The sequence below is a fragment of the Triturus cristatus genome, chromosome 6 (assembly GCF_964204655.1).
Source record: "Triturus cristatus chromosome 6, aTriCri1.1, whole genome shotgun sequence".
NCBI lineage: Eukaryota > Metazoa > Chordata > Amphibia > Caudata > Salamandridae > Triturus > Triturus cristatus.
This window is the reverse complement of record NC_140589.1, coordinates 196,123,312-196,144,671: the sequence shown is the minus strand read 5'-3', so window position 1 is coordinate 196,144,671 and position 21,360 is coordinate 196,123,312. Positions and strand designations below refer to the sequence as shown.

General features: G+C 48.5%; 1 protein-coding gene across 1 annotated transcript in view; it reads left to right on the top strand.

Moving 5' to 3' along the window:
* The window catches only part of LOC146816628 (cytochrome P450 2K1-like), a 183,519-nt gene that overhangs the window by 21,872 nt on the left and 140,287 nt on the right, over nt 1-21,360 (top strand). Inside the window, exon 2 of the mRNA XM_085610506.1 lies at nt 6,906-7,068. Coding sequence (XP_085466632.1) covers nt 6,906-7,068 — 163 coding nt within the window. The remainder of the gene's footprint in view (nt 1-6,905; nt 7,069-21,360) is intronic.

Sequence of the window (21,360 nt, the reverse complement as noted above, 5' to 3'; positions counted from 1 at the left end):
GGGATCGGGATGTATCCTCTTGGCCAGAGGCTCGAACCCCAGCTGGTCTATTCGGCCTTTTACCCTTACAAGGTGGACAACTCGAGTACCATTGAGTTGGGTAGCAATTAACATCTGTTATTCCTCATCGGTTAAACTGCCCCTTACAAATATGGTTGTTATGTATTTTACACAGCTTGCTTTAATTTTTTTTCTCCTTTGTAGTATGCAGTGACGTTTTGCCTAACGACCACCCTAAACCTTTTGTGGCTACTTACATTTTTTTTTTCATCTATATCCCGAACTAGATTTTGAGATCCAGCGGCAAACCTCTCATCTAGGAGCCCAACTTCAAATTCAGATCGCAAGAAGTTCAAAAATGTGTTTTATTTCACCATTAGTTGACCATTGCTCTTCCCCTTGTAGTTTAAAGCGCACTCTTGTTCTGTAAAGCTAAGGGAATATATATTTAGTATTTCGAGCTAGCTGTCCGTGTGTTGTAGCAAGTTTCAGTTAAAAGGTGTTCTACAGCATCAGTGTCTCTCTTGTCACTTAGACAATTTGGCTCAGAGTGAGCGTTTTATCAATGTATATGAGATGTCAGGGCATGTCCAGTTAGCTCATTGATTGTTTGATAGGGGTGTATCTCAGGGTGGGTGGAGCCATTGGAGACTAGCCTTCGGTTATTCTTTCTCCAGCTCCCTAGAGTTCATTCCAGCAGCGGTCATAAGCAGAGAGAGGGGATGAAGAAAGACCACAGAGACACAGAATGGAGGGAAAGACAGAGCAAGACTGACAAGGATCAGGCTGGTGTTGAGCATTTTTGCCAGGACAGCTTTCGGTTTCCACTCCACCTGCATGGCACAAGTTTGCATGTACTGCATCACTTATGTCAGTTTGCAAGTGTTATTTACAAACGTGTTTCTCATTGTACTAAGAGCACCAGTTAATTTTCTGCTTTCGGTTTCTCCATTGATCCCAGAGTGTACCAGTTACAGTGAAGAAGCGGATACACGTTTCTCTCAGACTTACATGAAGTGATTGTAGCTCATACATATTTGAGTTTGAATCCCACAGCAGATCCAACGCGAGCAAGAGTTTTTTCTCCTGTGGTTATTTGTTAAGAATTTACGTGAGAGTTTCATTTTATAGAACAGCTCCCTTTGAAGTAGTCACAAGACAAGCATTTATATTTCTCTTTACAAGATCAGAAACATGTTAGGCTGTATAGTATGCTTGCCTGGAGTTTTCTGTATTATTTTTCCTTTTTTTTTACAGTCTGAAGAGACCTGCGTTTTGGTGGCTGGTGTTGCTGGTCAGATCGCCTACTCATTGCCACAGTCTATAGCCAGGGGAGATGTCTTTGGAAAGGAATGATCTTTCGTTGTATCAGGAATTGTGTTGATTGCTCTCTTCTCATCTAAGGTGAAGTTTCTGACTTCATTATTCATCAGCCAGTGTCCATGAGATCATTCAATAAGGTCCCACAGGAAAAAAACAAGACTTAGTTAATGTTTAGCTTCGTGAACCTTATGCTTTGGTTGTTACAGTTTTAACTATGCCTTTAGGTACAAAGGGATGCAGGGCAAATGGCCAAGATTGCTTTGCTGCTTGTTTGGGTTTGGAAATGCCGACAGCAGCATTGAGCGATCTGTTATGTGGATTTGAAGGCATGGTTAAAAATCTTTGCTCCTATATGTGTTATTAAAATGTTGTCAAACGACTGTGTGGCTGCACCATACTTTGTAAACTTCCTAGTTTGATCAATACAAAGGATCAAACATTTGGAGATATTTACTGACAAGCCCAGAACTGAACTTCTGACTAGCAGTTCTCTTGAATATTCCCAAAGTTACATGTGCTGTGTGCAGAAACAAACTTCATCTGTCAGCCTCTGAATAAAATCCAAGGCCTTCACCTCTATCTAACACTGTCTCAGTGGGTCCCTTAAAATGTAGTTACTACTGTTCATATTTTTTCACTTTTTTGTGAGCAGAACTATCAGATTGAACGTTTTGTCAGGTTGGCCACATTGTTTGTGTTGTCCAAGCCACCAAAAAACCTTGTTAGTTCTGACTGGTTGTATTGAGCAGGTGATATGGTAAAATCTCTTCAAAGTGAGATTACTGGACGGAATATTGGTTTTACTTGAACACTAACTTTTTGTCCTAAGTATTGTTCAGGTTCCTCACTGGCAAACTTGCCCAGTTTTGGAATGATGCTTTGCCAAAATGATAAACTCCTGTTTGGGATGCCATCTTCTGATTATTTGTATCTTTCAGGAAGAATCAGGCAGCATCTGCTTCTGTGACACATATGGAAAGCGCAAAGGCTCAGTTACTGGAAGCCGTGCTTCTCATAAGCCAGGACTATAAGTACAAAGTGCTTGTTTATGCACCACTTTCAGCTTTTCAAAACAAATAAATAAGTAGCATTGTCATTTACAATGCCAATTGCTCAAACTCTTGCAAATGCGAGACCTATTGCATTGCAAATGCTTGTTTTTCTATGGGAGCCTGTGCTGTGGCCGTTACCCGGCCTCAGCACAAGGTCCGATGGAAAAATGTGAGGTTCTGTTCATCCCTGCACCACACGGTGTAGGGATCTACAGGGGGGCTCCATAGGTGCCTCCTTGGCCACCAAGCGGGGGCCACAAGGAGGAGAGGGCCCTGCCAGGGTCCCCCAAGCTTGCTTTCCAACAGGCTTTCCATGTCAGAAAACCTGGCATGGAAAGCTCGTCGGAAACAGAGCATCATAATCCCTAATGACCTTTGGCATTACGGAATTGTAATAAGGCCCTCTGTTTCCAAAGTTAGGTTACTATGTGAAGCACTCTCTGCATCATTTGGTGAAGTGCACTAGAGAAGTTTGCAAAATAAGTAAACCAAGTAAAAACTGTAATAAATAAAAAAAAATGTTGTGGGCTAAGAGTAAATTCAAAATTTTGCAGCTTTCAAAATCAATGTTGTACATTGCAGTGTCATTTAGGCTCCACACCAACAAAGCTTGTTTCTGATTTCATCATTTGATTTTTTTGTAAAATCTTTTTATTGGCAATTCATTATTTTACAAGGTCCACATTTTATGCGATCAGCATTGCAGATGGTTAGTACATTAATCGCAAGCCTTTTTATTCTCGGGTTGTATAGTATTGATTAGAAACATGAGTCATAACTCAACATTCTTCTTTGTATCTAGGGGCGATGTACTCCTAAAGCCGTGCGAACAGATGTTGTCCTTCGTAGGATGTGCTATTACTCGTGTGGACCTTGATGATGCTGGATAACACAGACTATTGTATTTTCTTATAATATGAATATAACTCTTCAACGTGGGTAATGTGAACTGGGATTCACTGTATAAAGGTGCTCACGTGTTTATGAGGGCTAGGTACTCCAATGGTTGGTGTCGGCCGCTCGGTCTATATGGCAGGGCTTGGGTTGTGCATGACTATGTGGGGGGTGGCGGTCGCCTCCCATGGTCAGATTTAGGGTCGCAAGACACTGAGGGACCAACTGCGGGGGGGGAATTCTGTGTGCTCCTGGTGTGTCTCCTGTACCGGGGGTATAGTGGCCTGCGTGGGTGGCTCACATGTTCCAACTTGTGTGAAGGCATGAATCAGTGTTGCCTATTGCATGGAAATGTGATGCTTGTGTGTGCCTTGGATTTCTTCCGACCTAAGCACCGCTTCTTCAGAGACCCCCCACTTTATAACCGCGCCCCGCCATGCATCAGCAGATGGCCCCTCTGGCGCTATCCATTATAACCGCGCCCCGCCATGCATCAGCAGATGGCCCCTCTGGCGCTATCCAATACATGACTATGCATCTTTTCACCATGAGGATCACCAGGGAAGCAAAGCGTGTTTCCACATTTTGGTGCTTTCGGCGTTTGCCTATGCCCAATGCGCAGACTTCCCATGTATTGAAACTGGTAAGCCCGGTGATCTCTAGTAGGGTTGCGTGTATTGTGGCCCAGTGGGTGTGGAGTACCGGACAATCCAGGAAGGATGCCCCGGGTTCCGGACATCTAGGGCAGGTGAAGTCTGAGTTAGGGTAATAACGCTGTAGCATTTTTGGGGTCAGATATGACCTATGTAGCATGTGGTATGTATGTTTGTAAACCGGTAGTTGCGGGACACCTTCTTTGGGAACTCAAGGGCGCGTTCCCACTCTTTATCATGAAGGGGTCGTTAGAGCTCCGCCTCCCATTTTTATCGTAGAGGAACTTCCCAAGTGCTTGAGTGCGGTTACATGTGCTTTTCCCTGGCTAGATACTGATATGTCCAGCGCCAGGATGCCCGTTAGGTGATAGAGCGCTTTATAAATGGTATAAATAAACTAAAGTGACCGCACTTAGCTCTCGTACCACTTTGTACAGGCATGTTACCAAGTGTTGTCCTGAACCCATCTGCAAGATAGTGTTTAGGACTGGGTGTGTGGGTGGTTCCGTGTCTATTGTGTGCCACAGCCTTCTGCACTCCGTCAACAGTTGCCTGTGTGTGAGGAATTGCCCATTTGGGAGGTCCGTGGCAGTGGTAAGTTCAGCAAATGTCTGCAATTGCCCGTTTTCCTACAGGGCGCCTGCTTCTGTGATTGCATGCTCGGTCTAGCTATGCAGTGCATGCTCCGTGAAATGTGTTCGGCCTCTTGGAAATCCCACCAATGTCTGTTTGGGGGAGTAGAAAGGAGCTGTGTGGCTCATTTTGTGTATACACCTCAGGCATGCTTGTGCGACTGTTATTTGGAGTGGACAATCTGCTATTTGCTCGGCACCTGGTAGTAGCATGCGGTGTATAACTGGGGCTGTAACTGGTCCTACCATAGTGTGTGTCTCTGTCAATGTTCGGCCTGCTTTCCACCATGACACCCAGTGCAGCTGGGCCGCCAAAAAGTACACCTCAAAGGATGGAGCACCCAGTCCTCTCCTATCCATGGGCAACTGTAGTTTGGCTAGGGCTATTCGTCTGCAGCCTTTGTCCCAGATGAGAGATACCAGAAGGGTATCCAATTCCCATAAAAAGAGGCGCGGTGGACCACTGGGAGATTGGTGAATAGATACAGTAGTAGCAGGACCAGTATCGTCTTGGCCACTGCAATTTTCCCTTTGGGAGCTAAAGGGAGATCCCTCCAGAAATTGACTGAGGACTGAGCCTCGGCCAGCGCCCTGTGGTGGTTTCCTTTGTATACGTCTTGTGGCGTGTGGTAGAGCCGTATACCTAGGTATCGGACTGCTTGTGTTGCCCACCCATTAGCAGCTGTTGGGGTGGGAGGTCACCTGAGAGAGGGTAGATTGTGGACTTAGCCCAGTTGTCTTTTAGCCCTGCCACCCGCTCAGAGTCCTGCAGAGCGTCTAGTATAGGGGTGAGGTCCGACGTGATGTCACGGATGTAGATTAGAACATCATCGGCGTATAGCTACACCACGTGGATCATGTCCGCTATTGGTATACCCCACTTTTCTCCCTCCCTACGGAAGTGAATCACTAGCGGCTCCATCGCCATCGCGAAAAGCCGGGGAGAGAGCGGGCACCCCTGCCTTGTGCCTCTGAGAATTGGAAAGGATGACGACATGTAGGGGCCCAGCTTTACTCTGGATGTCGGTCTAGTGTATATAAGGTTAGTGTAAGCGAGCAATCGAGGACCCACTCCCATCTGTCGCAAGACACGAAGGAGGTAGGGCCAACTCAGGGTGTCGAAAGCTTTTTCAAGGTCCAGGACCATGCTCGCCGCACGTGGAAAATTATTACGGGCCCGGTCCTGAACATGAAACAGGCGTCTAATGTTGTAGGAGGTGTTTCTGCCTGGCACAAACCCGCACTGGTCATGGAGAATCACTGTTGGAAGGATAGAGGCGTACCTTTCCGTCAGTATCTTCCCGAATATCTTGTAATCTGCTGGCAGCAGGGCTATTGGACGGTAGGATCCTACAATATGGGGATTCCTGTCCGGTTTGAGGAAGGAAACAAGTAACGATTCATACATGGACTGTGGTAGGTCCCCTTCATCTAGCACCGACTGGTATAGTTTAACCATCTGAGGCACCAACTGTGCAGAGAAGGTGCGATAAAATTCCAGCGGAAGGCCATCAAGGCCAGTCACTTTACAAGTAGCCAGCACTTGCAGTGCCTGCGTAATGTCCGACGCTGTGATTATCTCGTCTAACTCTTGGCAGACCGCTCGCGTTCGGATTTCATCATTTGATGTTTGTATTTTTAAATTTGCATTAATGAAGAAGTCTAATTTTTAAATATATGTTTTTTTAAATATTTTTTTTTTATAACAATCTGGATTTTGTGTGGTAAAGAATTGAACCACCCATATGGCTGATATGTGAGGAAATAATTAAAAAACGTTTTTCCCCTACAGTATCTTTCACTTTGTCGACAGATTTGGAGTGTGAAACAGTACATACTACAGCATGATTGCGTGAGCACGAAACAATGAAAATAATGGCAAAATGCCCATGATTTTTGTAAATGTTTTATTGCGCGTGAGTAACTGGAATAACATCAGATTGTGCCTTTTTATTACCTATTTTGAATTCTACATTGAATTTGTAATTGCCAAAAGGTTTGTTTGTTTGTTTGCCGAATCTCCAATTATGTTAAAATTAATGGGATTTGCATTCAACACAATTTAGTTTGCCTCAGCCTAATTACAAAGGAAGGCTGCCTCGCAGGGGTGGAGCAGGAAGAGGTGAAGGTCATAGGCTCTCATGTAAGTCATATTCCGCCATGGTCTCTAGAGGTCGCTATCATTGACATCAAGTGGCCTTCTGGCAGACAACAACTGAAACCGAGAAATGAAGAGGAAGAAGGTGAGAACAATATCAGGAAGGGCCCATGGATGCCAGGTGATGTGAGCCCTCTGGTAGAATGTTTTGGAAGAGTGAAAGAGTTTCAATTTGTTTGTTTCTTCCCTACAGCTCTCCAAGGAGTATGGCTCAGTGTTCAGCGTTCATATTGGACTTCAGAAGACAGTGGTGCTGGCTGGTTATGAGACTGTGAGAGATGCTCTTGTAAACCATGCCGAAGAGTTTTCAGAGAGAGCCCACATCCCACTTTTCCAAGAGACTTCAAAAGGAAATGGTAAGTTAGTTTTCTCCTTGGTTTTGAAACACAGGACGTTATGTGGGTGCTGCATTCATTGAACTTTATTTACACTGTTGAGATGAGAATTGGTACAATGCAAGCTGAATGTGAACAGAGCAGCACATTTCAGAATCATCCATCAGATTGACTTTAATAGATTATTTATGTATACACTGAAACACTAACGACACTGTAACAAAAGTAACAACCATGCATTGAGCCACATATCTGGCTCATCTTAACTAATCCACACCAAATTTTCTGAAAAAAAAGTTTACCATTTTTAGGTCTCGACTGTAGATGCACTGTCTCAAAGAGCCCTGTTGCTTGTACTTTAAGGGCTTCCACCAACCTTTAGGCTTGCCATTTGTTTGCTCCATTATTGCTCTCCCATTCGTCCGTGGCATGCATTTGTCATACCTCTTCCCCTGTTTACTCCTCCCCAAGACTAAGAACACAATCCATCTGCTATCCCTCTTTTTATTACCAGTTTAAGTCCTTCTTTTTACTTCATTTACCAGCCCTCCTCAGGAGCGCTGGTGTTTTTAATTCTCTCTGAGCGTAATTTCTTTCTTTTTTTAAATTAATTATCCTGTCCCGCTTTGCAGTCGCTTTGTCCATTATTGACTGCGCCTGGGGAAGGGCGTGTGCAACGGGTCACGACGGTGGCCTGGTTTCACCGTCACACAATTGCAAAAACTTTGTGCTGGTGGCATAAGTTTGTTGTTTCATCGCGCACTGCATGGCTGCGCTACCATGAAGTCCTGTGGGGTGTCGTTTTCCGCAGCTTTCCGAGGTTTTGAAAATGTTGTATTCTTTGCCGTATCGTTGTAACTGTTGCTTGGTTCGTTGACGCGGCCGCTCTAACTTTGTGCTGGTAGTGATTATTAGGTGCACTTTTAAGGAAGTGCCGCTCGCCGGTGTTCACGCCATGATGGCTATCGTCATTTCCTAGAGACTCGAGGAAGGATCTTGGCGGAAGTGCTGTATGCCCATTTTGCCTTCTGCTTACCACGTCTATGCCCAAAAAATATGTGACTACAACTTGCAGCATGCCGTTGACCGGAAAATCTCTCCCTGCACTTCTGATTCTTGGGTAGTGTTCCATTGTACACTGTGACTTACATCCTAGTGCTGGCAGCAATGGACGGCTTCTCATCTGACTTTAGCCTAGCGGGGCATGGGGTTCATGGAAGGTGGACCCAGGCCTCATCATGGAGCAAGTCAAAGTGCACATAGCTGTGGCCAACGCTCAGGAGCTGTTGCAGGTAAGCATAACGGTGGTGTGGGTGAGCGCCTGCTTTGTGGCGCTATGTGTAAAGTGAGAAGAGGAATAACCTCAAGGCATTAGAACATTTGTGGACTCAATGGAGGTCATGCTCTTTATTGCTGTACAGCAGTGTTTTCTGATACTCATTGAGGTGGTGCTATTTGTGTCTGCCAAAATGTGTTGGCTGCTTCTGTTACTCATTCAGTGTTGCAGCATTCCTGTCTACAAACCTACTGCTGAAAAAGAGGGTAGTTTGGTTTCTGGTGATTCCTTGTGATCGGCAGCTGGTTATTTTACCACCTCCCTTCTCCCCGAAGCTTCCTCCTACCTCCCATGGGTGCTGTATTCTTGTTTACACTTCCAAATAAAAACATTTGAAAGGTTTGACATTTAATAACAGTCCCAAGTTATTATTTTAACATATTTGCTAGCCCTTGACCACAATCTACATGCTAATTGGTTGATTACCAGCCGCAACGCCCCTTTCACCATCTATATAATTAAGCACTCACATTGCTGAGACATATTGGCTATGCCAATGTTTGTTCTCTCTGGCTATAGACAGCGTTCGCTGTTTGGCAAGACCTCAAGCACATACATACGATATATTATACAGAAAGTTGAATTGGGATGTCCTATTTAGCCAGCGACTTGTTTGGCTGAACCCCTTCTGACATTGGCTTGAATGGCTGTCCATCATGTTTTGTATCAGGGCACAGCAGTTTGTAGATGTTTACAACCAGTTTGCAATGATAGCAACCCTAAATGTTGTTACTCACCTTGCAATAGGCATGCATTTATTGATATTACTTTTGTAATACCACGTTCACAATTGAATTGGGGAGGCTAGTGCGAGAGATGAGCCAGAAAGAGCAGTACGGAGCAGCTATTAAAATTCTTGCATGGAGTACAGAGCTGAAATTGGAAGTTCATTTGTAGTTGGGGAGACACACATATGGCATTTTGCTATTGGGCCAAAAAGGGACAGCACAGGCCACATACTCGCTTATTGTGTGAAAAAGGCTACTTTATTGAAGACAGTTGCACGTCGACCAAAATGCCTTTGCCTCACAAAACTAGACCTCGCTATTCATTACTTCACCTGATTTCTCCTACCCTAACCCCTACGTCTCCCACCCCTCTTAACCTCTTTATCTTGCAACTGTAAGGATGGGATGTGGATGGATGGATGGATGATCTGCAAGGAGAGGATGTGGTCTAAAGGCTAGGGCGGTCGACTTCAAATCTGGAGAACTGTGTTCGAGTTTGAGCAAGGACAGCAACATCCTGTGATTCTGGGCAAATCACGTATCTCCCCGTGCCTAACAAAAAAAAAAGAGAATATGTACTCATGTAATGCAACTGGTGCTTGTGTAGAGCGCTCTGATACCCAATACTTTCGGGTAAAATTTGTGCTTCATAAAGTTCCCTTAAAAAAAAAAATACTAAAAAATCCCCCTACCCGGGCATTGAATGTTAACCTTTGCATCCTTAAGCACTTTAACCTACATCTATTTCCATCTAACTATCTAAGTATCTCAACTCTTAACTTTGTTGCTTCCTCATGGTTCATCTTTATCATCACCCCCCATTGTCCTGATTCCCCTGTTTTCACAACCATCATCTTAATGTATAACCATGGCAACTGAAACTGCCCACCACCACTCAGAAAAGGGCTACCCCCTACTTTTCTGACCCTCCCAAGAACCTATGTCAGCTATGTTCCCCTTCAACGTTCTCTCAAGCAACTCTTTGATTTGCAACACACAGCTCCATCGTGTACTTAGGCTAGTGAATCACATCCCCTCTAAAACATTCTGGTGCATCGTACCTCAATTCTGGATGTTCCACCCTTCCAAACCTTTCTTCTCAAACTTTCATGTCCCTATCTATTTTGTGCCTGGCCTTAGCAGTGGCGGTGGGCTTAATCGCCCCCCCTCGATTGCTGCCTTGTAATGACTCAGTCCAAAAGACGAAAGTTCATGACCATTGTCTCCAAATTTCTAGCATGTTCGTCTTCATTTAGTTTAACAAATCCAGTCCTTTGCAGATAACCAAATCATTTTCGCACAGGTTCAAAACAATAGCAGACATCTATGCCACTTCAATAACTTATTCAAGAATTGTAACAGCTCCTGCCATCTTATACCACATTTCCCATGCCAAGTCACTTTTAAAGAGACTGTCATCAAGCCTGAGGTTTGCACCTTGTCCCTTCTGGGAATCGTGCCTTTCTGCCCACATATTAAATGAATGTCCTACGATCCATATTGATTATTAAATGAACTCAGAACAAGCTACTGTACCTGAAAAGAACATAATATGTGAGGTACAGCCAAAATGACACTACTCCTAAACCTCCCCTGTTCCCCATGCGCACATACCGCTTAAAGCACATCGACCATCAGACCAGCTACATGATCCTATCCCTGACCCAACCTGCTGCGCTGCCTCTGTGGCCAAACCAATCCTAAAATAATGCATCCCATATTCCCTTGTGATCCTCCCAGTGCTTGACAACGCTTTCCACAATACCCAAAGAAGCTGATATGCAGTCCACTGCATCCCATCATCATGACCAATAAGTGCTCCTTGTGCGGCCCCACTGACCGCCTGTCATCTTGCTCCCCACTATTCCAGACACACATCTCTGCCTGGGAATGCTTGTGGCAATACCCTCTTCCCCTTTGCCCTCTGATCTGTCATAGATTGACAAATGCACAAATTCAGTCTTGTCCCTCATACCTCCCACGTCTGCTCAATCCAACCCTGGAACCCCTTTTCTACTCAGTAGTTCAGAGATCCTGAAGGCCCCGAAAAACATCCACGACATGAGTGGAAAACAACTGTCTCCTCTTCGTTACTGCACAATGATGGCAGAGGACCCAAAACCTGGCCTAGCAAATGCCTAGATTACAGCCTCCGCAGCTATGGCTGGGGACCCCTTTCCCTGCCCACCCCTCTAGCACCTTCCGTCCCAGCTCCCCGGCAGATGGCGTGAAACCCCAGAAGAGCTTGCCCATGAAGGCAATCCCAGCCAGTTTCCCAAATATTGTTACTTTAGACAAAAATGTTTTAACCAATGTGAGTATGTACTGTACAGGGTCCTTTTCCCTACTCTACTGCTCTGACCTCCATTCTGCTTGCCCACTATAAACTCCTGCCATGCCTGGGAATATGATTTCCTGGTGGATTCCTCCGCCGACCCTACCACCAACTGAGGCAATCTTCTCTCTCCTATGTTCCACAGTCTGCCGGCACCGGTGTCCTGTCCTTGTCTGTCTCCGTGGCCAGCCCATAGAACATCTCCCACTGTGAAAGAGACGAAACATCTGCAATATCATTGTCCACCCCTGCCACATGGTTCGCCCTAAAGGCAACATCATGTTTCAAACAACCCTTCACAAAGACTCCAGCAGCCTAAGGACCTGTTCATCTGTTGCCAACTGCCTGTTTACCACATGTACCACTGCCATATTATCTACCCTGATTAAAACCCTTTTGTGAGTCAGCTCCTGCTCTCAAAGAGTCACTGAGACCACTAGGGAAAGAACTCAAGAAACGCAATGTTCCTTCCCCTGTGTTACCACGCCACAGGCCACTTCTCTGCGCACCACCTGCCTGCCAAAACAGACTGAAACCGAAGCCCTCAGAAGAATCAGACTATAGCTACACTTCCCAGTCGCATTCCTTTTGAGTTATCATTGGAATTGCATTGCAATCTTCCAAGAACTTAAGCCACATTTGCATATCCTCTCTTATGCCCGCAGACCACTACGTGTGGTGGTGAGGCAATGACAGGCCAGCTAAAGATATGCCTAAACACCTGCAAAAAGTCCTACACGTCCTGATTATTCAAATGGCCTAACAAGACCTGCACGTTTTGACAGTCACCTCAGTTCTTTCCAATATTTGCACCCTTTTTTCCATGGGTAGGAACACACCTCCATGGACCCTTAGTCTAATTCAATGCCCAAAAATGATAGTACTATTGCTGGCATCATTGTCTTTTTGGGCACCAGCGGCACCTTAATGTCACCAAAGAGCTCTTGAAAACTTGCCAACTGCTGTTGATAGTGCGCAGAACCGGAATGACCCCGGAATGACCCGCAAAAAAAGAAGTCATTGAGATAGTGCATCACTGTCCTCTTCCCAGTTTGCAACGTGAAAACCCAGTGTCAGATAGAGATGAACTGCTCAAACGGCGCACACAATATAACCCAGCCCATGGGTAGCACCTTGTCGATGTTCCATTGGCCTTCAAATTGTATGCTCTGCAATTGGAAATCCTATGCATGGACTGGCAGCAGCAGAAATGCTGATTTAGTGTTGCACTGCGCCATAAGTGCGCCCCTTCTGATCGGTTCCTCCAGTGCCATGGCCACATCCACTGAGAAATATGATACTGGCGTAAGCTCCCCTGGAATAAAATCATTGACCAAGCTCCCTTCTGACCATGGCAAGTATTGTACAAGTCAAAATTGGACATTTTCCTTTTTTTACACTACCCCAGTTGGAGATATGATCAAATTAAGCGTAAGTTACGTCTCAAATGGCCCGGCCATTCTGCCCTCTAGTACCTCCTTCTGAAGGTTTACCCTCACCACTTGTTAATGTGACTGTGCGGATTTCAAGCTCTCTGCCCATCCTGCTGCTCTGGCGCCCTTGTGCCTCATCCTAAAACCTTCCCGAAAAATATAGCTCAACAACTTCGAATCCCCTTTGTCGTGGTAACATGCAAAACAACCTTGCAGCTGCTCTGCATTAATTGGTGTTTGAGCCTTTGCCCACATTCCTCCTGTGTTTCCTGCTACTTGATTCCCTTGCTGTATGCCCCATGATGTTGATTCCATTGTCCTGCTTGTGTGCCCTGTCCACTACCTCCCAACCCATAGCACTGCACAAGGGGGTGTCTACCCGCGCACTTGAAACATTTGTGCTGGAACTTGTAGTACTCTCTCGTACAGGAGCCCTTGGTAAAATCACAACACGTTCCAAGCGCTTCATCCTGAGTCTTGGCCACTCTCGCCACCTCTCCCTGGGTGGATCGAGGCTGAAAGTATGATATACTAATGGTAGGCCACTCTAAATGTTGTTTTACCGAACTTTACGGAACCCATTGTGAGAAGTTGGCCTGATATATGATGTCACTAATTCTAGTGTACACCTTGTATCAGTCCAAACAACCCTTATGGTGATTGGTTGTAAAGTCAACCTTATAGACCAGCTATCCTAGTGGTAGCATGGACAAGAGAAGTCTTAGGCTAAACTCTGAATGGCATGTGAAGCCAGCTGTTATACCATATGTAATCCCTTGAATACCAAATGAAAGGACACCACAACAGATATATATAAAATAGAATGTATTTATTCTAGGCAAACCCTCAGCACGCTTTATGAGATTCGAGGTAAGTACAACACAGTCTTATTTAAGTGTACATTAAGTCACACAGGTAAGTAATACAGTTAGGCCCTAGGGGCCCCGCAAACCATATACTAAGTAAGTGGTATGAGGACCATTGTCACAAACACAGGATAGGCCTAGGCCTAGGGAATCGCTGGGGCTACACTATACTACCAACAGTTAGGAAGTGGGAGGCCCACGGGATTCAGGTGCAGAGTGGAAACACTCACGCGTAATGCGTAAAAGTCGATAGAATTACTAGCAGTTAGAAATAAGCAGTTTTAGGACACTTCTGGTATAGCTAGAACGTCGAGACTCGGAAACTAGACCCTAGGATAGTTCATACCCTTGTGAGCACCGAAGTACCCAAGTTACCTAGCCCACGGGCTGCGGGTGCATAAGTGTGAACTTGCGTCGGGTTTCGTCGTGGACTTCTATGGATGCCTGAAGGTAAGTTGCTGACAGGCAGTCAGTGAAGAGCGTCCGGTGGATCCCAAGGTGGGGATCAAGAAGGAAGGAACCTGCAAGCAGAAGGGACAGAGTCTAGGTCACCAGCCAGGAGCCGGGAAGGAACCAGGAAGGAACCAGGCGATGTCGTGAAGATGCAGGTGAAGAGGTGAAGCTTGTCGCAGCAGCCACGGGTACCAGGAAACGTCGAGGACGACCAGGACCAGGAGGTGAGCTGTCCCACGAAGGCTCTTGCTGTCGGCGGCGTCGAAGTCGAGTCGGGACCCAACAAGCCTTGGCAAGCGGAACCCACGCAGGATGGAGGACTTGCTTCTGGTGCAGACCAGGAAGGTCTGGGGTGCTTCTCTTTCACAGAGGAGCGGGTGTCAGTCTGGAGGAGCCGGACCAGCAAAGTGAAAGTAAAGGTTCGTCGTCGCAGAGGCTACTAGCCAACGGGCCAGCAACCGGACAACACGTCGAGCAACACAGGTGCAGAAGCGCCCCACGCAGAACACGTGAAGTGTGGGGAGCTGGTCTTCTTTGCAGATGGTGCTCGGAGTGGGGCTTCTCAATTCCCCAAGCACAGCCTCGAGGAAGCCTCAGAGGTCGCGCTAGTCAGTTACTAGCCACTTTTCCCAAGTCGCCGGTCCCACGGCCCTCGTCGCCTCCACGGGTCTCAGCTTCGCTGGAGATGTGCATCTGGTTCAGAGGTGTCTGGAAGTCTCAGCGCTGGTCAGTCTCTGCAGTCGTCCCTCGTAGGATTCAGGTGCAAAGCAAGCAGCGGTCGCTGGATGGTGCCTGGTTGCCCAGGGTGGTCACTCCTTGGCCACAAGGGAGATTTCTTCAGTCTTCTTCCTGAGGTCGAATGTCGAAGGTCCAGAGTCTCTGTTCAAGTTGCAGATTCAGGTTAATCTAATCTTGCAGGGCTCAGCTACCTTCTAATATACTAGGCTAGTGGGCTGGGTTACCTGCAAGGTCCCTCCTATGGGTGGGACCAGGAAGGGGCGTGGCTACACCCCCTTTCCTTTGTCCAGTTTCGCGCCAGAGCTGGGGCTGGAGTGCCCCAGCACCGGTCTGAACTGGACTATGCGTGGAGCACCTTGTGTGCCCCAGGCATGTCTCATTCCTTTCAGCCCTCCCTGCCCAATACACTAAAGTCTGTCTGGGGAGGTGCTAGCACGTCCCCAAGCAGGAAACCTATTGTCCAGGCCTCCCTGGCTGGGAGGGCTCCCAGCTGCAGGAGGTCAGACTTGTGTCTGTGGCAGCAGCATCCATTTTGTGATGCTGAGGCTTTGGTCAGAGTTAAACAGCAAAGTAGGATTTTAACATGTCTCTCCCGCTAGAAGGGGGGAATAATATCCTCATCACCAGAAATGGTATGGGGGTATTATTCCAAAGTGTTAGACACCTTACACGACATGTTTTGATAAAGCCAAACCATAGTTACCATAACCGTTTAAGATTATAAGGTACTTTAAGAGTATATGGTAGGCTATATCATAGAACAGCTATAAGGACATGGTTCGGACAGCTGCTGACAGGCTCAGCTCATGCTAGAGCACCATCTCACATGTTACCAAGCACTCTGCCTCCAGGATTGTTAAGGCCTGCCATAGGAGTGGCTCACAGGTACACATGTGTCTATTTTAAGGGTAGATATAGGTATACTATATCTAAGCAAGGGGTGATTACACGACCTTGCCCCAGCTGAGGGATCAGCCAGTTGTGTCTGATTGGAAGGCCAGACCAGGGGTGGCATAATACATGCTGCAGCCCCTGGGAGGCCTAGGGTACACCTATGCCCTGGGTACCTAGGGTACACTGTACAGGGTACAGTAAGATGATCCTTACCAATTGGGTATGTACCTAGGGTACATGGAGTCCATTTTAAAGAGAGAGCAGACAGCCTGAGACCCTGAATGGCAGGATCTCAGGCCAACTAAGTCGAAAACCAGCTAGACACTAGGCAAAAAGTTGGGGGTAACCATAGTCAGATATCCACCTTCCTACACCCATCATCTGTTGGTTTAAGTGGGTGTAAATTTCCCCCCATTTTGCCACCAGATCCCACGCTAGGCGTGCGTGAAACTCCTTGTCGTAATGAAACTCCTTGTCGTAATGTACACAGGTGTTAGAGTCGGGGATCTCTGGTTGGCGCAAGGTTGCCCTTGTGTCAAGCAGGAACCCTCTCCTCCACGTCAGGGCGCAGGATAACCCCTCGCGAATGACCCTTGCTCACCCTCTAGGTGCGTGGCGTGAGCAGCCAAGGCGATTCCTCAGGCGTTGTTGGTTAAGCACTTACAATCGTACACACAGTAAATACATCAATCCCCCCAGAAACGGACACCAGACTTGGATATATATAAAAATACGATTCTTTATGTCAAAATAAGGTATATATATCTCAACAGACTTATCACAAGACCAATAACGTTTTCGCTAGGCCACCAGGTTATACAGCAGGCAAATGATCTTGTTTGTAGCTTCAAATGGATGGTTCGTAGTCTCTTTACTTGTAGTTCCAGTACTCACAGAGATCGGTTCCTGCGAACGGGGAAATAAGGCGTTGCGGGCCCCGAGCCCGATACTGGAACTTCCTTAGTGATGTGGAGAGTCGGCACAGGTCGGTGCGACTCTCGGCTTGGGAAGTGTTCTTGGGTCCTCAATCAGCAGGTGTGGGCACGTAGGCAGGCGCGGCCAGCGACCCTTTAGCACGGCGGTGCAGGAGGGTCTCCACAGCGGAGGCGGCGCGGCCTGAGATGTCCGGGGATAGCGAAGCGGGGTCGCAGGGCACGGTCAGTGCAGCTGGATGACCCGGCGTAGATCACAGTCGTCGGACGGCTTCCGGCGGGAGGGGTGATAGCGCGGTCAGCGCGCTCCAGTAGCAGGCGGTGACAGGGATGCAGGCGGCCTGGCCCGGGGACAGAGAGCGGCTCGGGACGGAGCGGGGCTCTCACGGGTTTGAGGCAGGCGAGCTTCTGAGTGTCACGGCCCTAGGAGGGGCGATGAGGGGCGCAGTCTCTTTTCCAGCGGGATGCACACACGGCTCGAATTGGAGGACGAGCAAGAAGCACAAAGAACCCACTGTTCCTGGGGTTCAGTTCAGGGGGCAAGCTCAGATCAAGCCCTTGGAGAGTGTTCAAGCACAAAGTAGCAAAGTCTTTTCAGTAAGTCTCTTCCTCTCCTCTCTCAGCAAGGCAAGCAGCAGGCCAGCTCCTCCGGCGTCTTCTTCTCCTTCTAGTCGGGCAGAGGTTCTTTGTGGTAAACAGGATTCTGATTTCTTAGGAGCCAGGCTCCTACTTTTATACACCAATTCTTTTGTTCTTTAGCGCCAGGGGGCCTAGGCCTGGCTCAGTCCAGTTCTGGAGCACTTTGTTATGGTGACTCTGCTCTTTCCTTTCAGCAGCAGGGCAGAGACATCAGCCGCCCCACAGGGGGTGGCGCCGGCTTTGTGGTGGCAGAGCACAGGTCTATTCAAGAGTCAAGGTGTACTCCTCCCACCCATCCAAGTGTAATCTCTCTACCCACCACCTGGCAGCCAACCTGTCTCTGGGGATCCCCCCACCCTGCTCCTTACTGTTGCCAGGCAGAACACATACACACAGCAGAGGCGGACTGAGATGGTCAGGTCAGTAAATACTAACTTTCTAAAAGTAGTATTTACAAACCCAGGATACTAAAATAAACTTGACTACAAGAGGTATTTTATTATTCTGAGTTCAGGCATACCAAACTTGACACTCTACCATGCTCTCTGAGTCCACTGGGGTCACAGCGTTGGCGTGACCCCGGCAGCCCACTCTGGCCTATGGAGAGCAGGTAGCCTTCAATAGTGAAAAATGACAAGGGCTGTAATTCACTACTAAGACATGCCACACACACCAGGGCATGTCTTACCTTATGCCTACAATGCACCCTGCCCTTGGGCCTACCAGAGGGGTGGCTAATATGTAGGTAAGGGAAGGTTTAGGGACTGGCAAGTGGGGGCACTTGCGCAGTCAGCGCGACGGTCCGGGACCGCGCACAGGGTCTGCGGTGGCAGACCCTAGACACACTTTACAAGGCCGCTTCCGTGGGTGGCGCAACCAGCGCTGCAAGCCCACCAGCAGCATTGGCATTCACAAGCCCTGGCACCCCTGGTGCACTCTACTGGGGACTGACAGTGAATCCAATCAACCAATCATGGACATCAATTACAGGTACACTTTACTTAGGGAGCACTTGCACTGCGGCACGGATTAGCCGTGGCGCAGTGCCCTGAGCGGACAACACCAGCAAAACAGTCGAGGCACACCATCAAAAAGTGGAAGGGAAACTCACGCCAAGGTGCCAGGTCTAACACGTGTCCCCTCCAGCTGAAATGTGGGGAGAACTACCCTTGCCCAGGGGGTTCCTCGTCACTAAGGCGGAAATACCTGGACAGACCGTCAGCGTTGGCGTGATCTGTACCAGGACGGTGTTCCACCGTAAAGTCCATACCCTGTAGGGAGATGGACCACCTCAACAGCTTCGGGTTTTCACCCCTCATTTGCATCAACCATCTGAGGGGCCTGTGGTCCGTCTGAACCCGGAAGTGAGACCCAAACAAGTAGGGTCTTAGCTTCTTCAGCGCCCAGACCACAGCAAATGCTTCTCGCTCAATTGCACTCCACCTACTTTCCCGTGGAAGTAACCTCCTACTGATGAAGGCTACGGGTTGGTCCCAGCCCTCCTCAGTCATCTGTGAGAGAACAGCCCCTACACCATGCTCTGAAGCGTCTGTCTGGACTAGGAATTCCTTGGAGAAGTCAGGGGCCAAGAGCACGGGCGCCGTGCACATGGCAGTCTTCAGGGTGTCGAAAGCTTTCTGACAGGTGTCAGTCCAAATCACGTTCCTGGGCTGCTTCTTCGAAGTCAGCTCTGTCAAGGGGGCAACGATCGTTCCATAGCCCTTGACAAACCTCCTGTAGTACCCAGTGAGCCCCAGGAAGGCCCTCACTGCTGTCTGCGTCTTGGGGGGTTCCCAAGCCAGGATGGTCTCAATTTTGGGTTGCAAGGGTGCCACCTTGCCACTTCCCACTTGGTGTCCCAAGTACACCACGGAACCCTGCCCGATCTGGCACTTGCTTGCCTTGATCGTGAGGCCTGCTCGGCGCAGCGCCATCAACACTTCCCAGAGGTGGCGCAGGTGCTCGGGCCAGGGGGCGCTGAACACCGCGATGTCATCCAGGTAGGCGGCACTGAACGCATCCAGCCCAACCAGTACCTGGTTGACCAACCTCTGAAAGGTGGCAGGGGCATTCTTCATCCCAAATGGCATGACTCGGAACTGGAAGTGCCCATCTGGTGTAGAGAATGCTGACCTCTCTTTGGCCCCATCGGTCAAGGCGATCTGCCAGTACCCAGACGTTAAATCAAACGTACTGAGGAACCGGGCAGCCCCCAGCCGATCTATGAGCTCATCAGCTCTGGGGATGGGGTGCGCGTCAGTCTTCGTGACTGAATTGAGTCCTCTGTAGTCCACACAGAACCGGAGTTCAGGTGTGGCTCCCGGCGCAGCAGCCTTTGGGACCAAGACCACGGGGCTGGACCAAGGACTGCTGGAGGACTCAATCACCCCTAGCGCAAGCATTTTGGAGACCTCCTCCTTAATGCAAGCTCTGACCCTGTCAGTTACCCTGTAAGCCTTGTGCTTCACAGGTAAGCTGTCTCCTGTGTCCACATCATGGACGCACCAATCTGTGACACCAGGAACCAGGGAGAATCGGTCGGAAAATTGTCCCAGCAAGTGGCGGCAGTCTTCCTGTTGTTCGGGCGTCAGGGTGGGTGAGAGGTTAACTCCATCCACTGACCCATCTTTCTCAGAGGCCACTAAGAGGTCAGGAAGAGGCTCGGTCTCCTCTTCCATTCCATCATCAGTGGCCAGCAGCATGCCCACTTCGGTCCTCTCTAAGTGGGGCTTAAGGCGGTTAACATGTAGGACCCTTAAAGGGTTCCTGGGAGTCTGCATGTCCACCAAGTAGGTGATAGGACTTTTGCGCTCCACAACCTCAAATGGACCTGTCCACTTATCCTGAAGTGCACACGGCTCCACTGGGGCCAAGACCCACACCTTTTGTCCAGGTTGAAGCTCTACCAGAGTGGCATTCCGGTCGTACCACCGCTTCATCTCCTCCTGGCTGGCTTCCAGATTTGCCTCAGCAAGTTGCCTGAAACGCCGAGTCTGGTTTCGGAAGGCCAGCATGTAACTATATACATTCTGGGGAGGTTTCCTGGGAGATTGCTCCCAGCCTTCCTTTACCAAACTCAGAGGTCCTCTTACCGGGTGACCATACAGAAGCTCAAAGGGGCTGAATCCTAGAGACTTCTGTGGCACCTCTCGGTAAGCGAAGAGCAGGCATGGCAAGAGGACGTCCCACTTACGCCTCATCGGACCGTCCAGGCCCATGATCATGCCTTTGAGGGTTCGGTTGAATCTCTCAACCAACCCATTTCCTTGGGGGTGGTAAGGAGTGGTGAACTTGTAAGTTACCCCACACTCCTTCCACAGGGATTTCATATACGTGGATATGAAATTGGTCCCCCTGTCGCTCACCACCTCTAGAGGGAATCCCACTCGGGAGAAAATTCCCATCAGTGCCCGTCCCACCACGGGGGCCGTCACTGTCCTCAGAGGGATGGCTTCAGGGTACCGGGTGGCATGGTCCACCAAGACCAGGATGAACCTGTTGCCCAGGGCTGTCTTGGGGTCCAGAGGCCCCACAATGTCAATACCCACTCGTTGGAATGGCGTACCGACCACAGGGAAAGGTTGCAGAGGAGCCTTGTGCTTCCCTCCGCTCTTACCACTTGCCTGGCAAGTCTGACAGGTTCTGCAGTAGGAATCTGAATTCTTATGCATTTGGGGCCAGTAAAAGTGGGTGACAAGCCTGTCATAGGTCTTGTCCATCCCCAAATGTCCTGCTAACGGCACATCGTGAGCCAGCCCCAGTAGGAAGGTTCTGAACTTCTGGGGTACCACCAGCACACGGGCTGACCCAGGTTCAGCAGCCTTAGGCTCGGAATACAGGAGGTCACTCTCCCAGTACACGTAGTGTGTTTTGGCCTGAACACCATTGGCCTGGTCTGCAGCCTGTTGCCGCATACCTACGAGAGAAGGGCATTCTTTCTGCTCCCTGCAGAATTCCTC